The sequence below is a fragment of the Pyxicephalus adspersus genome, chromosome 6 (genome assembly GCF_032062135.1).
Source record: "Pyxicephalus adspersus chromosome 6, UCB_Pads_2.0, whole genome shotgun sequence".
Classification (NCBI taxonomy): domain Eukaryota; kingdom Metazoa; phylum Chordata; class Amphibia; order Anura; family Pyxicephalidae; genus Pyxicephalus; species Pyxicephalus adspersus.
Genome location: NC_092863.1, coordinates 69,869,790 through 69,890,792, shown reverse-complemented (window position 1 = coordinate 69,890,792; position 21,003 = coordinate 69,869,790). Strand labels below are relative to the sequence as shown.

The window sequence follows — 21,003 nt, the reverse complement described above, 5'->3', positions numbered from 1 at the left end:
CTACTTGAGCCATGAGCCAGCCAAATTAGGTTAGTAGAAATGTTTAAAGGTGTTAAGGATAATTAAGATAATTATTGCGTACCCACGTTCGCCAAATGTAGGTATAGAATTTCTGTTTTTTCCATTTCTTCTGTCATAAGCCTTTCCATTCTCAGTCTTATTCGGTTACCCTTTCAGCAAAAGATGTATGTGCTTTTAAACTTGAGCAGCTATGTTAAATATCTATGATTCAGTGCTAAAGAACTAAAATATAAAGATGTTAATGGTTGATTCGTTCAGACAAGAGGAATTATCCATCATCAAATCCAGAGTTGCATGTAATTTCAACTCATACATTTGACCTGGAGACTGGTGATACCTGAGCTAAAACGTTTATGTCCTTGTATAACCCCTTCTCCAATCATTTCCTAGCTAGGAATGCTGTGTAAAATTTTGATTGCTCTTGTATACCTTTATTTATCTCTGTAATTGTCAACCCTTTGCTAATGTTTCCTAATTATAGAAGAGGAGGAGTGAATCAGTAAATATCAACCCCTACAAATAATTTACATTAGAAAACTTAATGTTTGTTTCCCATGTTTGTAAGAGGAGCAGGAAAGTCAATTTATATGTTCCAAGTCAAACAACCAACATACACAGGCGGCCATTATTTGATTCCTTCCTCTCTCTGCTCTTATATCTTATATATCTGCTATTATATCTATAGGATGGGCAGCCATACCCAGAGTCAGTGACTGTCTATCATCAAACTCTCATTTAGATCCCCTCCATTGTAAAAAAAAAAAAAAGTTACATGGAGTAAGCCACTTAGTTACCTGTCTCCTTGTAGCAATGGTAAGAAACAACTTTTAACAAGGACATGTACAGTATACATACACCACGAATACTTACAAACAAAACATACGCAATACAAAAAATAATGTTGGAATAATTATCTGTAATAAACAATTTAGGATCTTGTATATCCTGTATACCACCTATAAATCGGAGTTCATTTACCATTTTAGCTATGGGCCTTTCCATCGGGCAATTACCTAAGACATGGAAGTAGTCCATTACTTCATGAGGAGAAACAAAAGCTATTGTTTGACAATATGGTTAAATGGTTTTATTGTCTCTGTATTCTAAATGTAAAAACATGTAACAAAACAAAAAGGTTTGGACCGTTATTGGTTTAATACAACTAGCGTTACTGTACATAATGCGCATTCCAGGGGATAGAATCTTGGAACCTCATGCATCACATGATCATAGATTTTGGTGAGTAAAAAGTATTGTCAGCATTACCTTTATTAACTTTTCATTTAAAAACTTAAACCTGAAGTTTCTAGACCAGGTGTAGGCAATCTCCGGCCTTTAGGCCAGATACGGCCCAGCCAGTAGTCTGTTCCGGCCTAACTCCACCTTGGTCGATCCGGCCTAATCCAGTCCAGCAGGGGTCGGCAACCTGCGGCTCTTGAGCCGCATGCGACTCTTGAGCCTCATTTTAATGCCTCTCTTCCCTATTTACCGTGGGCGGCGTTAACACTTCCACCACCGGGGTAAGGGGACATTCACTCTCCTCTGTATGCGTTGCTGGGGAGAGAGATTTCCTTTAAGGGGCGTTCCCTCTCCTCTGTATGCATTGCGGAGGAGAGGGATTTCCATTCAGTAGTGTTCCCTCTTCTCTGTATGCATTGCGGAGGTGAGGGGTTTCCCTGCAGGGGTGTTCCTGGTGGGGGGCGGATCCATCAGCGCTGGACTCGAGACAGAGTCCGGCCTAGTGTGTCTTCTTGACCTCCAAAAATGACCTAGTAGCCAAAAAAGTTTGCTGACCCCTGTTCTAGACAAAGGCATTGTATACAGATACATCTAAAAAGGGTAATGCCTAAAAAAAGAACCAAAAGGGTATATTTTCTAAAGCAGTGAATGTGACATATACCAAACATTCACTGAAGGTGAATTATTTATTGTCATTTAAAACACATGCACCAGAATGCGCCACCTGTAGTGAATGTTTAGTGAATATCACACTCACTCCTATGAAAAAATCATCTTGCCACTAAATGGTATCTCTTTAACAATAATTTGGGCATTTCTTGATCTGTGCTGACAGTATTTTTAAATTACAATGCTTTTTAGATGCCAAATCCCTGATCAAAAGCCGTGCTCTACACCTTTAGCAAACCCCTGTTCAACCTTAGGAGGCTAGTTGTGCTGTCCCAGGAGTTACCCCTGAACTTCTGGGCACAAAGCATGGCATCTGACAAACTAGGATTTATGGAGGACTAGGAGCCCACAGGAGCTGGACAGGTACATAACAGGAGGTCAGATGGTCCAGGGTAAGTAGCTACGAGAACCACAGATATAACAAAGTACAAGAGAGTTCAACAGCAATCAAGCACAGAAAACAGAGCCAGAGATCATACACAGGTAGTAAGGCAGCCAAGTGAGGCATCCAAGGAGTTAAGACAGAGCAGAGTTGGGGTTGCAGTCAAATGTTAGCTTAAGCAGCTTGTAATCACCAGGAAGAGTTGGCAACAAGTTATCTAGCAGAAATTCATACCACTAGTAAGTAAAGCAAACTTTAGGCCACAACAAACAACTAGTAACTGGGATATGGGAAATTTTATAGGACTAGAAGCCAATGGAAGGACAGGACCATGGCCAGGAACTAATCCACTCAATGGCTGCTGCACATTATTCTCTAATCTCCTCTAGTTGTGCACAGCCCAAGGAGTTTGCTTATGACATATTTCAGTTTGAGTGCAGAGGGAAACTGGAGGATTCTGTAAAGCTTCAGAGCAACTTCTGCAGAAGATGGATAACTAATTGCTTGATCACCTTTGATTGCCCTGCTGCATGCAAGGAATACACAGGGCATTCTAAATTATGCTGGCACATATGCACAGTGCAGCATCATCCGGCAGATAAGTGCCTCCTAACAATGTCTCCTACATATAATTCCCATTACATTACAAACTCTACTATGTTTATACATTTAGACTTGCCAGGAACAATAGGGTCTGCCAGAAACCCAAGATAAAGGCATAACTTCAGGAACACTCTACAAAAGTAAAATGTATAAATGGCTGAATTGAAATGCAATACAACTACATTTAAATATATATTTTTAATGAAGCACGTTAAATCATACTTTATTGAATCAATATGTTTGCTAAAAAAGAAATCAGCAGACCCAGACAACTGAAATTATTGGCAGATTTCTGGTTTTCCTGCCCCTGTATACCAAGCCTTTCCTATTCACCAATTAGGTTACCCAATACCTTAAAGGACAATGAGGATCCTCTGAAACTAGGAGGAGATATTATAAACCAGGATTATTACATAGTTACAGAAGTATTAACAATCACAGTCCTAGCCATGGTGAGCCATATTTAGCAGAGAAAGGGTGCCTAATAGCTCAGAGCCATTGTTGAGGGTACACATCCGGTCCTATCTGTGCCTGAATGGACATTTACAGGGAACACAAATCAGACTGAAATTGACCTGATTGACAGTGGGAGACTGTTGAGGGGTAGAGTAAATTTGTGTGTGAAAAATATCCGACCTAAACAAGAGATACATACACAAAGTAGATAATTGTTGCTCAAGATGAACGATCATGTTTATCAATATACAAAAATCTAGCAGTTCCCAAATGTTGTTTATTAATCCATCCTGGCAGACCAATGATCAATCCAGTTAGTTTTAATACGGGACGATGTGCCAGGGTGCCACCTGCTGGTTGAACTTCCCTACCCCCTCCATAGAGTTGTACGTACAACACTCCTTCCTTCTACTGCCACTGAAAATGATCAGGAAATATAGTTTCCAGTGACATATCTCTAGTGTAGGTTAATAACTTTAGTCTCTCTGTAAATGGAATCAAAGTCAAAAGCTAGAGATAAACTGGAGCAGGGCTTTCCAACATCTGTCCCTGAGGGTCAAAAAGACGCCAGGATTTTCAAATAGTGATTTGTAATCTGACTGTCTCTAAATCATACTTTACAAAATGTACTTCTGTTTGCTAGAGAAATACTAAACATGGGCGTGGATCCTGGCCCCCGAGGACTTGATCGACCTAAACTAGAGATGGCTCTTCTGACATTTGACATCTGAGATATATTGCCATGGGTAGAACAATTGGAGAGAGCCTTGCACTAGCCACTGTGGAATTGGTTCCTTACTATACCTAAATGCTGTTGAATCTTTATACCTAGTCAGAGGCCAGCAATGTGGATGACCTAGCTAGCGGGGAGAAACGCTATAGAGACCCGGGGGAGGTCATTTATTGATTCTGACAAATCACCTGTGTCAAAACTGCCTTAGTGAACAAGTTCAGGCTGGGGTCTAAAAGGGCCTCTCTTTGTCTCTCCTTCCTTTTTGAACTTAATTATAAATCAATTTTGCATGCTGACTTTTTAAAGGATTTTAAATCCTTAATTATTTCCCTCTCCAAAGTGCTTATAAACACCAGAAGCCAATAATTTCTACCCAATAGTGGCACTATAAATTGCTTTAGCATTTATGATATATATGATATAACATTCACATACATACTTACATACTGTAAAATACCAATATAGGCAGAAGTCCCACCTATTTTGTTTCTACAATTTTCCATTTACAGTCAAAGGGGTCATTTTAGTTTAAAGGGGAAAGTACTTAGTAAAGGTTGACAAAAGTCAACTTTAATTACAGCAATAAAAAATCCATATATCTTCATAGACAGATGGGTGTGGGCAAAATGCTTTTATTATACCCCCTGTTGGGTTTCATTTTCACTTTTCCCAAAGGGAGAATTTCAGAGTAAATTTTTTTGGCCACTCCGTGTTCTTGCCTATTAAAGCTGCAAGGTGAGGAAAGAACTAATTTCCTGCTAGAAAAATAACACGCAAGGTTAGTTTACCTCAGAGCCCATTTCACATTTCTTTCTGTAGTGTTTTATTCATGGGCATTAGATCTCCCAGCTTTAACTTATTCACATTAACAAGTCCTATCGGGACACAGCCGTCACACCTTACATAACCAGAATCCGAGCTTTGGAAATGTTTATTTAAACTGCTCTGATAATTGGCCAGTGCATTTTTGGATCTAGCTTTCTTCTCCTTTACAATCATCTGGTGCCTGTGTTTAATGCTGGCACCACTTGCGTCTCTTTTATGTGGTGTGCAGAGAAATGTTTAGTATTGGGACAAAGTACACAGCTAAATGGTTGCCTTAGATTACATTTGTTATACTAACTGCACAATTATTCATTTGCATCCTTATATTTCCCAAACGTATAGGAACTTTATAACTATGCTTGGCTGATTTTACCATGATGTCTTGAGTTTCATGACTGCCTTGTAATGGGTTCTTTGACATGGAGATGTCTCTGGAAACCAATGATTTTAATTAGGGTGGATTGTTATTTTTGCTTTTACTAAACAAGGCAAGATTAAGGTGTTACTAGATTCTAGCAATAATCCTATTAACCCGAGTCTCTAAGAAAACCCATTCAACAATGAACTAGTCATCCTGTGCTTCAGAACAAAATAGCAAAGCATTAATGCAATTTAAAAGAGTCATTATATAAAAATCCAAACTCTGAATATCTGAATATCTTTGGATGGTGTAGACAAGTGTTATGTCTTCTATCAGCTTTTTATTTCTCTATTTGTTACCTGTTGTAGAAGCTTCTCTTTTACTTGTTGTTCATTCTTGAGACAGGAAAGAGAAGAAATGTCTCATATGTAGACAGACACAGAAGACACTTCCACAAAATTGAGAAAGGCTTATAAATTCTGCTTTGAGTTGTTTTCTGTCTTCATCAGCACAGAAAATGATTAAAATAATGGAGATACTGTATTCTGTACAGGAAACTTGCACTTATAGCTCTCTATTTGTAAAACAAATATTCCGACATTCCCTCAAACATTCCCTGGTGGGAATCAACTACTGCCATTGAAACACATGGGCCTGGAAGGTTTCCATGAGGGAATGTTTGCTGGAATGTCTGATTCACTGTTTTATAAATAGAGCTCATGGGTATGAATCTTAGTACTCTTTTTGGAATAGTCTGCTTCTTCTGCTTTCAGGTTTCTGGTGGAATGACAAGACTTGTTAGTTGTATTGCTGGGGGCTGTGTTGTTGGGCAGAGCTGTGTAGTTTTGCTCTTAGCCAAACAGGAATCAGCTAATGTATTTGTGTGTATTAAAGGTGTCAGAGAATTCTAACAGTGACCCTTTCTGATTCAATATGTTAGACAAATAATAATTTCAACAATTCTGGATTATTAAAATGTAATTACAAATCAGTAAATCGCTCATTTAAATTGGATCTCTAGGTTACTATTTTCTAATTCACATAGCAGAATCACAATTAAACTGATTTGTTATATTACTAACCTGAAATTCCAGCATTGTTTTTCCAAGGTTTGTCTCCAGCATGTAATGATAGGCACCAATACTTGTACTTGGGTCATCAGCATCATTTATATTTCCCTGAAACATAAAACAAATCAAGTGTAAGAGTCCTCTAAGGGTATTCTGTTTGCTATAATCTATTTTAGCCAGATTCTGAAATATTTTCACATAAAATTCTGGATGGGTCCACAGCCCATTGTCACCTTTATTTGTGCTGCTAAAGCTTGTAAATCTAGCCCTATGAAGTTGTATATGTACTGTAAGAATGTTTCACCATCCAAGTGGCTTCCTCAGTTTTGAAGAGTCATGAACATACTTGAGCATTTACAGCCACATGTCACCGATCACCTTAATCTAATCCAATAATCATACCGTAGTGTCACAATTTCAAGAAATGTCCAAGCAAATGCTGATTGTTCAAAAATGTAATGAAGATGCAAGTATTGGCATGAAACCAATATACTGTAATGAAGATGTAAGTACCACCATGCCCCATTCACATATATCTATCATCTATGTGGATATTTGGTGAAACATATATGAAATTACAGAACAAATCCAGCTGAATGTGACTTGACTGCCTAGTACTACTACCTCTATACCAGTGATGTCCAACATATACCTCATGGACTGGGATAGGACAACCCTAAACTATAACATGAATCAAATAAATCCTAACAACCATAAGGCTTAATCCATAAACACCAGGACAATGAGTTTTATTTTCATAAAGTGAATCTCATTAACACCAAGAGATTTGAAAATTAAAGTCACATGGCTGAAAATAAAGATGATCATTACAAAGTTTTTTGAATTGAGTTTACATTGTACTTTCACACTTCCTTTTCTCCTTAAAAGCCTACAAAGATCATGGTTGAAGATACATAGTAAGAAATGGATGTTCCCAGAACACCAGAATAAAGTTTCAATGAGAGAGACAAACATAAAATGGCATGTTTTGCTAATACAGTTTAATATTTTGACTGTATTATTCTCAATTATCTTTTAAATACTAATTGTACCCTTTTATTTTTTGCAGCATCTTAAAACTACTGATCTCCTCTAACCTATTGCAGCAAATTCTTTTCTATATACATTCAATCCGGTGGTGGATGGAAATAATTTTCTTTAAATTTGTAATGGTGACAGACTGCAGCACTTGCTTGTGTAATGCATGATAAAATGGCAAGTAGTGGTCTCCATTAGAAGCCAATGTGGCTGGGTGAACAAACAAGGGCACCATTGGAGGACAGGGTCAGAGTGTTTTCACCCCATAATAGGAGTGCTTGAACAAGAGTATTTATGGCAGAATTACCAGGTATTGTTTTAATAAACCATTACATTTTAAAATACTAAATACGAATTTCGGAGTTATTCACTAAAAGCTTTGATGTGAGTTTACTTTTTTGTAGGATTGCTCAGCCACAAGTCTAATCGTTTACACTGGCAACAACAAACAGAGAAGCTTTGCCTCTGGGGGCAATAGTAATTTACTATGAGGCCTGGGCACGGCTTGTTTTTTGACATGAAAAGAAGAACTTTGTTACAGTGGCTTTTTAAATTCAGTTCTACATTTGGAAATATATTCCTGGCAAGTTATCTAGAACATAAGCCAAACTGTGGAGCCATTAACCAATAGTGGCGGCAATGAGAAAACTTGTTTTGGAACAATATAAAATCAGCCCTATAAAAACGTGCTGTAAGTACAGATATTCTTTTCCAGTAGGATTGGTTTACTCTGCCTGTCCTTAATCTGGTCCAACACTGCCCAGATATTTCAAACATAATGCCAATATACAAGACATCAAATGTTAGTTCTGAAGGGTGTTTTTGGACAGAATTTGGAGCACACCCTGTTTATAATATTCTGTTTATACTGAAGATGTAATAAAACAGCAACTGGCTTGGTTTTTACTGTATGAAGAAATCTCTCCTAATGTATTGTATGTGGATTGATGCCCTGATTGCTTCTTCCTGGACATTATTATCAGATGTCAATATTTAGTGTTGTGTATCATTAGAGTACTCTGGGATTCATTTCAAAAATGGTCCAAATGGAAAACAACCAATTAGGAAAAGGCTTTTAAAACCTACTAAACTGAGGGACAGTAAGGAACCAGAACAATTTTAAAGGAAAAAGACTAAACAGCTGATTCTGAGGTGCAGAGGGCAAAAATGCAAATAAGGTAAGTTATAATATAGAGAGAAAGGGTTGGAGTAACAGGGAGAGTTGAGTTAGTGGTAGGGTTGAGCTTTTAGGAAGAAATAGCTAATGTGGAGATTAGTATATGGGTTACAAGGAGGGTCAGCTATATAGTTACAGAGTATTTAGAATTAAGTATATATTAGGTTTACATTGAGTGATAATGGTAGTGTTGCTCTAATTTTGGGATTATTGGGAGGGTAAATTTGAAGATTAGTATGAGGGTTACAGGGATGATTAATGTGAAAATAAGTGTTAATGAGGGAGTTGGGGTTATTAGCTGGGTTCCAATCCAGGGGTCCATCTTTTAGATTTTGGCACCTTTACAGTGGCTTTACATGTGTTATTCATTCCAAAATTCTTTAAAAGATTTGTTAATCCCTAAACAGAGACTAGTCACTGCAGAAGGAAGAGAGTTTTGTCTCTACTGACATGTATGTAAACATACACATACAGGGTAAATAAACTGTGTTATTTCCAGTTATAGACTGCATCATATATAGTTGTGCTTATACCAAACTGTACTGAGCTTCTCCAGTAAGGATCTGGAACTAACAATAACTGAATTGTACAAAGCAGCAAGAATATAAAATACTATCATATTAACATTTTCAATACATCTCTGGGTTATATACGAGATAGGGACTGTAAGCTTGTTCTTAAGTTGAATTTGTATGTAAGTCAGAACAGGTACATTATTTTAATAAATGCAGTTAGGACAGATGTTTTGTCTCAACATATTATTAGGCAGAATGGTGTCAGTTATGGTATAAAATCCTCACTGTGAGTTATTCACAAACAAAGCATAAAAAAAAATTAAAAACAAAAAAACTTTAAGGAGCCCAGACATTCATTAACTTCTGGAGCAAGCTGTGCTTTGATATGCAAAAAGAAACAACTGCAGAGTTTGACTTGGTAATTAAAGAGTTACAAGAGGTTACAGAACAGCTCAGCCCACGACCTCACCTGTGTTTGGCAAAATACTTCTTTTGCAAGTCATGCAAACTGCCCTCTCCCCCCCATTAAGCCTCCGTCCTGCACACAAGCGAGCAGGAAAGCCCTGTTCGCATCAATGAGTCAACCATATGTTGGATGTCCTTAACTTGGGGACTGCCTGTATATATAATGTCATTCAAGTAAATGTATTATCCTTCAAAGTATTTTTTACAGAAGGAAACCCCTCATAACACTACAATGGCACTAATGTAATCAAAGTAATGGTTAGGGGTATTTGTAGACATCAATATGCCCCAGGAAAACCTAAATGTGATTTACTTTTGTCCAAGCTCCTGTCCGCGTCATTATTTACTACTATAATCAGCTATTGGAGATAGCATACCATCTGATTCATACTTTTTAGCTGTATAGATCTCCAAACAAATGAGGAAAACTGTTTTGTGTTAATAAACTAAAGTTTCTTTTTGCTCCTCTCAGTATTCCCTGCTTTATCTTAACCTATAGTTGTCTTGCTGAATTTAACCACAAATATCCAGAGACATAAAAGAAGAAAATGTTATTTTGCTTTGTTATCATACTCTGTAAATCATCATGCTTACTGCTCCCCATATTACTATGCTGTCATAGGTCTATGAATGCGCCTTTATAATAGAAAATACAGCCCTGGTTTTCACCACACTGAGCAGGAAATATTAAAAAGAGATCCTGCAGTCAAGCACTCTTCTCTCTAACTGAACAGCATGGTACTCTGTACAATCATGTAGTCAAACCTAAAGCTCACACATTCTGATTGTACAATCTCCATTAAATGCACCCAAAAAAACTATACAATACAAGGAACTGACCCTGGATACAAATTGTTTTTTTTTTAAATTTTGGGTAAATCGTGAAATTACATAGAACAATAATTGTACAGTCTGATGATAATCCATGTGTTAGGTTTTATACTGAGTGTCATAGAATGAGGGGCCAGATGAGATTACCGGGCATCTCTGCAACCAATGCTTAGCCGTGCATGAGGAGCTCAGTGATTTTGACAGCTCCAGCAAGCGATCAGGCAAGTAAGAATGCTTATTGCGGAAGCAATGTCACCTGTCCCTTTCTGCAATACAGCCCTGCCTGATCCCAAATTTTTAAAGTGGAAGCTTTAATTTGTAAAACTACGTCTTCATGGGCCTGGCTTTGTGTACAGGGGAAGTCATATTGGAATAGAAAATAACTTTTCTCACATTGTTAACACAAAGTTGGCGCAATTGGCTTTTAGTTTTTGTAAGCTGTAGCAATACCACTACCCATGACTTGGTGCCCACATACATTTAGCTATGTGCGTACACAAAAAGAGAAATATACTAACCATTTAGCCTAACCAAGAGTACAAATTATGTTTTTATTGTTATCCATCTCTGACTATCTCAAGGTGTTCTGCTATTTAGGGTCAAGTTAAAAGGTATAAATACAAACCTGGTTTAAACATTGTGTATGGTATGAACATATTCCTATTTCATCATTTCCACTTGTAAATCACATAAAGAAATGACATATGAAAGCCATAATACTAAAAGAACCCAAATGTTACACTCACAGTTTGTTCCGTCATTGATTTATTTTCACTTGATGTTGGATGCTGATTTCAAGTAATTAATCATTTTTATGGTGATTTCCATGGTTAAATGGAATAAACTTTGTAGACTTGTGGGCGCGACTTTCCTATGGGATATCTAAAAGCCAGCATAAATATTTCAGCGGCATTGACTAATGTGGTTGGATTATTGAGTTGCAATAAATTTTCAGATACATTTTGAGTTGGGAAAATACTGGCTGAAGAGTGTGTGACTTAACAATTTTTGCCACCGCTTAGTATATATTCTACAAACACTATATTATGCAAGACAACTTTTTGCCAGGGCACCAGAAGCCAATACACCACTGAGCTATGTGACATAGAGCTTCATTGTAGTTCTACATTTAAATTACATCAATACTTCTTGCACAGCAGTTTATTCTGCTTGGTCTACAGCCCCTGATATGTGTTATATAATGATATTATAATAAAACAATACAATATGTACCATCTAGGAAACTAAAGTAGAACTTAACCAACTCAGCTTGTATTTATTGAGAAGACCACCATCATCAAAAATATTTATTTTGATAACTTTGGTAAATATGTATATGATAATAGCTTTAAAAAAATATCCCAGCATTTTCAGAGTACCTTCTGCATTCTAAACTGTGTCTTCCCAGACAGATTTTTCTTTGTGCTGGTTTGTTTAAATGTTCTATTTCAGGGGCAGGCTGAAACATTTTTATGACATCAGACTTATGGCAAACATTTTATGGCATTTTCTAGATGGTTACAAATCAGACTTAAGGGATCAGTTTTAGTATTAGGAAGAGACCAGGTATTAAAGAGTTTCTTTAGTATTAGGTAAAGATTAAGGTTTAGCTTAGTGGTTGCACCCCGGCCTTTGCAGCTCTAGGTCCCAGGTTCAGATATCATCCAGGACACAATCTGCAAGGAGTTTGTATGTATTCCGTTTTTACATGGGTTTACACCAGGCACTCTGATTTCCCACCCACATCCAAAACATACAGTTAGGATAATTCACTTCCCCTGAAAATTGGCCTTAGACTGTGGTAATGATATAGGACTATGGCAGGGACATTCAATGTTAAGTTAATGACATGACTCTTGGCTTTGCAAAGCTCTGTAAAGTATGTTGGTGCTATGGTTAGGAGAGGATTTGGTTAGTTTTAAGGTTAGATAAAAGCACAGCTCAAACTTTATTTAGAGATTAGGTGACATTTCCCCCCACTTCTCCCTCTCTGTGACACCCAGAACACCAGACTTAAGCCACGTACACACGTCCAATGGTTCTTGCCCAATAATCACCTCAGGGCCGATATCGGACGAGAATCTGGCATGTGTACAGCGCCCATCGTCCATCGTCCGAACGACCATCCTGGCGGATCCACAGACGATGGACAACGAACAATCCTAATGCAAGGGAAGGAAGAGGCCACTCCGTCGTTCTCCCCTTACCCTCTCCATAGAGCAGAATAGTTCTGTATGTACAGCACTCGTTCTTGCATCATCCAGTCCTTAGTCATTGGAAAGGATTGTGAAGGATTCTTTCAAACGACAATAATTGCACGTGTATATGCAGCTTAAGATATGAGGCAATGTAGGTCAGTGGGACATAAACACAAACAAAGCAATAAAAACCTTATTTAACATTTTCACAGAGTAAAAGGTTTAAATATTTATATTGGGAAAGGGGAGGGTTAAATGTGACCCAGACCATTTTAAGATTAGTTGCTGGAGCCATTTCAGTGTGTGGGGGTATATGTCACATCAGGGGAATGACTACATAGAACTTCAATTAAATTACCAAATATGAAACACATACATACCTCTAATTACCAGAAGCCAATATATCCATATTAGGTTGTGTTGCTGTTTGCTAACTTTTTTCTCCCTCACCATGGTATAGCTTATATAATATATAGCAAATCCAATACATATGTAGCTTCCAGCTAAAATTACAGATTCACTTTGTTGCTTTTGCACCAGGGGGTTATTTTTATGGTGCAAAACTTATCAGACAGGCTCACCCTGTATCAAGCAAGGAGCAGCAGTGTACAAACATATGAAATATAAGCTGGCATCTGCATGGAATGTAATTATAAGGTTAAGTTAGGATGGGTGGTGAGGTTGTAGAGCAGTTACCACTTCCTCGTGCCTGTGGTTGTGATTCTACATGTAGCATTCCACTTGTAGCACCTATGGGGGGTGGGGGGTGGGGGGGGGGCAGACTTCCCCTGCATTGCAAAATGTTGAAATGGGAGAGAAACAGTGCTGTGGTTGAGGCTGGTAAGTGGCTGCTAAAGGTGAGGTGCCAACCTCTAGGAGTCTTCTGGGAACTCTCTGTCTGAACTTAGATTTAAAAAGCAAAACAATCAACATCTTTAATTTAACCTATACAAAAAAGAAAAAAACATCAACACAAGACAAAAGTGCATATTTCCAAAAAACAGGCTCAACCTATTTGCAGACCATATTATCTGCTTCTTCAGGAGCAAAATAGGGCATATCAGAGCTATGTCACAAACTATTGACATAAATAAAATTAAAAAAAAAACAAATTAGCCCATAGCGGAGGAAGTTGATCCAACCACAGCATCAGTAAAGTGTATTAGTGTAAATTTTTAGATGAACACACATTTACAATTCAGCAATTATAAAACCTAATTGCACTTTAATCAAAAGTTATCTGTATATTAAATGTGTCTGCACAGGTCCACTTCACAAACACAAAAAAAGGCAATGGTTTTGACATGTTTGTTCATAGGAATCGTTATATTTCTTCTTTAAGGAAAGGAACTATATATATATATATATATATATATATATATATATAAATATATATATAAATATTTATATAAATATACACTGATCAATAGCTTATTATCTATTTTAGCTAGTGACAAACCACAACATCCTGTTAGTGAATTTCTTCTTGGTTTCTACTTATGTCTATAAGCCAGATATATAATCAATACTGGATTTACGATGGGCACAAGGCAAAGAGGCAGCTTCTACCTTTATATTTGTTGGTCAAGCATTTTTTCAAACACGTGATACTTAATATGGCTTACAATTTAGTTTATCATTAGTAAAACTGCTCTTTAGGTAATTCTACAAATATGGATACATTCCTAACATAATGAATGATAAACCACATAGTATAAATTTTTAATTTTTTTTTTAGAAAAGCCCCACCATTCCCTTTTAAAAGTAGTACTTGTGCTCTATGTGGGTATCTTACCTAATGATGTGATCAGTCTGCTGCAGAAATACAAAAGCATTGTCCTCTGGTGATTAAAATACATTATCATCACATGTTGATAGGATGTAGAGAGAGCTGATGTGTGTTGTAAGGATTTAATGATTGTATAAATTCTGAGTTGGCATTTCAGTCCAAAAATAGATGGTGACCATGGATGATGCCTCACCATTGAGGTTTGAGACTTTTTGAGAGAACCCCAGATAACAACAACAATGTCAAAGGAACCACCACAATCGTTGTGAGAGGTAATAAATACCTGGAAGTGTTTTACTTCATTGCTCAGCATGCGTGTCCTTAATATTATTAAATTTATATATGCTTTGTCCCCTGAATAATGTCCTCAGAACAAGCCTACCTTTATTATTACAGTAGCCAAGCTATATACATCTGGCCATATGCACACCAGCATACAGCCTCCAACCTATAATTCACTTTGTGGTTACATTTTGTTTACACACCACCCACAACTTAAACACAATTCTGCAAACAGTTAACTATCCAACAGTTATTACTGCAAGGTCAAATTACTTCAATGTAGAAGAAACATAAAGCACTGCCAATTCCTTATATGAGCTGTAAACCTCACAGGAACTGCTTAACAAGGAAAGGATTACCATGGCTCCTCTCACTGCATTGATCATTCTGATACGGTGATATAGAGAATGGGAATGAAATAGCCAAATACTCTGCTGGGAGGCTTTAATTGTAGCCGTTAACCTAAAGAAAACATAACACTAAAGCTTTGAACATGGTTCTCCAAACCACAGCACTAATCAGACATTTTCATGATGGTGGTACAAAGATTTAATTAAGAGGAATACCATTCTGGTGACACCCTACAAATCCAAGATATGTGTTTTCTAAACTATGATTGGCATCATCGGCTGATAAAACTTGACCTGATTTTATTTAATCAGGGAGATATGAGGAATTAAATTGCCAGAAATTGTTTCCAATTTTTTATTAGTCAGTTTTGAATAAATACTTTCCTCTGATTTGGGGAAAAGGTCAGTAAGCTTGACATAAATATGCTCAGTGTTATTCTTATCCTACTCATGGAAGGATGAGATGCAGACATCGAAGAATCTGTCAGGATCACAAAAATACGGTTTTGTGTAAAAATCTGACTTTAGTTCTGTCTCTCCTCAATTTTTTTTCAGATTCAACAGATAAACAATGGCTCGTACAGAGGTTATTGATCTCTATGTAATAAAAGTCTCTTGTTTAGATAACGGGAGAAAACAGATGTCTATGAGTGAATATAGGAGGGTCCTTTGCGGCTTACATGTTAATCCCTTTATATGCATATTTCCATCCCTTTTACATTATTTGGCATAAACTTCATATTTTTGTTTAATGATTGTAGGAGAATGACCTATAGGGCAGTAGCATGATTCCTATTTTCCTTTGCCTTGTCTTAAAATTTTTCCAAGATATTCCTAAGAAAATCGAGAAATATAATTTGTCTAATATGCTCCAGCTCGCTCCATTAACCAGGCAACGATATAAATGCAAAATAATCACAAACAAGAGGTCATCACCATTACGCCATATTCACTGTATGATTTATGCTCTACATACCTTTATTTCATCTCTGTGTAATCCCATTCTTGAATTATTCCCACTTCCAGCTTGCAGACTTTGTCAGTCCGCAGAAGGGAAGTGGGAATTTTTTAGGAATGGAACTTAAAGACAAATTATGTAAGAAAGAATTAGCTGAAAGCTATTGTTACTGAAGTTTTTTACTAGAATAACATACTTTTTCCTTTTTTAATCTGACCACTTAAAGCGGAACAAAAGTAAAAAAATCTTTTAGAAGAACTTCTTACAGGTTCTGCCTACAGTACCCAATGTCCCACTGTGCAGGCGTGAAATTGGGTGATTTAGCCTGCTGTAAATAGGAAAAAAAAGAATGCCGATCTCACTGCTCATATGCACCATTGAAGAAAAAGGAGCCAGAAGCATTCTTGGAAGCTTGATGTGGGCTGCGGTGATAAAGACCCATCTTCCCCCAAACATAACCCATCTTTACCATACATAAAAGGGTTGACATAAAAATCTTGGTGATAGGTCCACTTTAAACATGTAAAACAGACAAAGCACGGTTGTATGTAGTGATGACATCAGCCAGGATGGGTACAACTGTAAGTGCAAAATAACCTAAACCCAGAAATGGCACAGTCAAAGGGAAGTGAAAAAAAGGTTTCACAAGATTAAAAAAAAAGCTGGATGGTGAAAGATTTGACATGAAGGCTTTGAAACGTTTTGCTTGAAGATAAGCTTTTGGGTCATACCACATATTAGAAGCTCTTCACACAGTCATCCTGGTTATCAAAAGGGGTTCTCAAACCTTTTTGTAAATTGTATATATCCCAAAAGAGAAGAAAGAATATTACATTACTTGGGGGAGTTATATAATTTATTTTTACGATAAAAAATGAAGCTATTTTGGTGCCAGGTACATATCTTTTAATAACATGAGTGCCAAGACCACTGTGATAGCCTAGTTCTAGTGAATTAAGACTAGGAGTTCTTGTTCTTGCAAATCTGTCAGAGTCTAGTCACTACTGCCAGGAATCAGATCATTCCTCTGGTTTTGTAAATGTTTCTTTAATATCTGTACAATTATCACAGGCAATTTCTCACAATAAACTTTTCAGTCTTCTGGCTGGTGCTGATGAAGATACAATGCAGTTGCCAGAAAATCCATTTTAAACCTATCATTCATTAAATTTCTCTTGGATTATATAGCAATGGGCCTTCTTTTCAACCTCCAGAAACCGATTTCGGAACAAAAACTTAAAAAAAAATAAATTACTGGGTCATTAATCATTTTTGAAAAGCTAAGATGGCACAGAAAAAAGTAAGACAAAAAAAGACAAAGAGGCCATGACAAATTAAATAAAATATCATTGTAAGGGGAATATAACTCAGAAATCCATCATTTAGAAATTAAGCTCATACCAGCTCTACTGAGATCTCAGAATTAGTAATATCAAAGAACAGTATCTGGAAGACAAATATATTTTGTGCAGGACTACTGTCTATATCACACTCTTCTCAAAGGGAAATTATTTCTGTATAAGCAGCAATTGCTAGCAACTTATACATTGCACTTCTGGGGAAACTAACTGTTGCATATTATAATTTTAAAATAAAGTATATGTTTTGGCCAAATATTCCATATTTCCTAGGTAAACTGCAGAACAGTGCAAGAAATACATTGTGACTTCTACAAAATATGGAAAAAATGTCTGATCCGAATATTCATGGAGACTATTTCTATATTTCTGTGTTCTAGTATAATTGATTATAAAAGAGTTCAATGTGCAGCTTTAGTCACAGTGCACCACTTATACTTTGTCCTGGAAGATTACGTGTAAGGTGTGTCTAAAGAACTGAACCTGGATACTTTGTAAAAGTTCTGCCAATGTAGTAACCATGCTACATTTGGAACAATGGAAATTCTGTGCACAAAAGGCAGATAAAGAATGTGGACGCATGAGGCTAGAATGTCAAGTTTATTTTCTATAGCTTTTAGCATAAGTATATGAAAAGACCTACAGACTAGGCAGAACTTGGCTGATATATGCCTTCCAATGAAAATATGGTTTGCATAGGCAACCTAGCTCTACCTAAATGCCATGTAGATACATCAAGAATATAATCACCCTGCCAGCCTTTCTTTTCTGCAATCGCTCCTCCCTGGTTTTGCTTTGTGAAAGCAGCAAAAACAGTTCCTGACAGAAGAGACAAAGGGGCGCGTGCAGTACTTCCACCATTACCCTCACCCTATTACTCCTACTAGTAGGTAGCTTCACAGTGCTGATCACCTGACTCCGCCCACTGCCTCACTCTCAAACACAATACTAGTCACCTGACTCCACCCACCTCCTCCTTCACTCCAAGCACTGTGCCTATTACGTGACTCCACCCACAGTTTCCTCGTCCATTCCTGAGTACAGTGCTGATCACCTGACTTCCTTTCTCACTCCCTGCAGCCATCCTTACTATAGGATTTATAAAAAAAAACGCCTAAAACAAGCTTACACTTTTAAAACAGTTACAGCAATATTTTTTTTTAATTTTTCAAACCATACAAATAAAGGTTAAATGCTGTTGATCTTTTTGTATTTTCTGGACACCATGGTCTACCTGTTTATGTGAAAGAAAAATCAATGCATTTTGTATACTTAACGCTATCATTATAGGTATAAACTGCTATGGTTACCAGAATACATTTTTTCATCAGTAAACAATATTTTAGGGGTCTTCAAGGGAGTCTTAATCCAGTTTAAATCTGTAACCTAACTAATATTTGGCACTGGTCATTTACAAGTTTAATTTGGAAGGTAAATATGTATTATTTAAAAAAACTAAACTCCTGCCAAACTTATGACTAAACTTTTCAATGAGCATTGTTTTTCTCAGGTTACGGACACGACCAAAGACCATAAACCTGAATTTACTGCTAAACATCTAATGAGATCTTAAGATAATTACTCCACTACTTTTGTTATAAATTATATTTAGAGGTAATGTCTGTTTTTTGTCATTTGTTCAGTTACTACCATATTTGTCTTTTATAACTCCCAAAGAGGGTAAAAACTAGTGATACGCAGAATACTTTTGGCAACATGATCTGTGCATTGTTACAATAGACTCTTTTTTGTCAAATACAGTCTTTTATGTTGAAAGACAATGAATGTCCTTGTGTGGGCTCTCATAGTGGATAATTAAGGAAAAAAAAAATAGAAAAAATGTCCCAAATTGAATATATGAAAGTGACCAAAAGCAATAGGCTGCCACAAACAAACAAAAAAGAATTGTGTGGTGAGAACCAATAACACGGATCTAAAATATGTTTATTGACAGCATGGTTTATTGATAGAATATAGAATAAAGACTCAAAGCCTGCAAAGATGGATAACAAAATATCTTAATACAATTCTAAAACCAACAATATATTTCACATATATAAAAAAAAATACATTAAAAAAAATATTGCTCTCTCCTTTCAACAACTGCCCTTGCTCTCTTCCTACAAAACAGTCTACATTAGCTTCCAATGTTACAGTAGCTACACCCCATCCGAGCTCCCTTTTTTAGGCACAGTGTATATCAATGTGTTTGTACTTGCAACTGGTGATGTGGTCCCCATAGCCACTGGTCAGCTTATTACTGTTATGTATGGACTAATGCTCTAGGAAACATTGCTAAACAAGAGTCTAGAGCAGCCTTTTTACCCTGGAGGAACCCTTTAAATAAATATTTATGTGTCTGGAACCTCTGCTAAAATATTTTAATTGGAAGAATTTCATTAGGAAAATGCTCTTACAATGATACAGTGTGAAGAATGCCTCCTTACAGTGGTAGTCTGAATGCCACTCTTATAAGAGCTAAAAAAAAAAAAAAAACATTAGTGATACGCTTGTGCGTCTGTCAAGTGGCGTTAATCCTGGAAATATGCAGACACCATGACATGGGAGGACAGCCAGCCACAGCTTAGGGAATCTCTATAAACCTCTGGAGGAAATGTGGTTGAGAATGGCTGGTCCAGAGGTTCTCTCTCTATGACGTGTGGTCACACTATTCCTACTCTCCTCCCAGTGTCCTCTGTCCTAAAAGTTCACACTATTCCCTGCTTCTTATTTTTTCCTGTTTGTATCCTTCCATTCTATAATGTACATTATTGCTGCAGCAGCTCCAAAGTCCCATTCCCCCTGATTTTATGTATTGTGCTGCCACACATGTATATATTGAATACGTTTCCCTTTTTTACACTAAATAGATATCTTATCTTTAGAGATAAATAGTGAAAACATGACAAGGATTTCCTGAGCACTGTGAGTTATCTAAAAATGAGCTTTGAGGTAGCCAAGGAAGAGGGAAAGAACTTGATCATCTAAGCTCTAAAATTAAGCTTCAGCAACAAGCCTTTTACAACAAAACAGCTAAAGAAAAGGAATATGAATCTCTGTGTTTTTTCAGTATAGGCTTTATTAAATAAAGACAGACATATGTACTAAGCCGTTATTTATTCCCTTCACAGAACAAAGCTGTATTTCTTGCCATACCTGCACTCAGACATTATCGTACTGTCCATCATAAGCAGACCAGAATTAGATTAGAAACTGTGGCATTCCAAGGACTGCTGGTTTTAGTTCCATAGCTGCCCCTGAAATGTTTTCTATCAGGAAAATCTGTATGGCATGGTGCCACCACTGTACATAAAGTAAATCAAACAGGCTTGTCTGAGTAACTGTGCCATTTAAAATAAAGGCACAAGGCCGGGCAGACATTTAGTAGAAACCATACCTGAAATGTAAACTTTTCCTTAGAAAATATAAAAGTGACTGATTTCAATCTCAAGGTAATGTATGCATGATTTGCATTTGATCACTGGAGTCTACTGTAGAAATTCTCATTTTCCTTTACTTGCTTGGAACAGCTCCATCTTTTCCAAACTTCACATAATACTTCAAATTGAAGGGATTTTTTTGTGTTTGAAAATGTTTAAAAGTTTGTAACAAAAAATAAAAAAATTGAAAGTTGCTTGCTATGAAACCTTATGTTTTGTTAACAATAAATTCCCCCTATTTGC

The 21,003-nt window shown here is 36.8% G+C and overlaps 1 protein-coding gene across 1 annotated transcript in view; it reads right to left on the bottom strand.

The window, feature by feature from the left end:
* Positions 1-21,003, bottom strand: part of LIX1 (limb and CNS expressed 1) — a gene marked incomplete in the record, with an annotated part of 67,779 nt that overhangs the window by 16,482 nt on the left and 30,294 nt on the right. Inside the window, 1 exon segment of the mRNA XM_072416135.1 lies at positions 6,372-6,467. Coding sequence (XP_072272236.1) covers positions 6,372-6,467 — 96 coding nt within the window.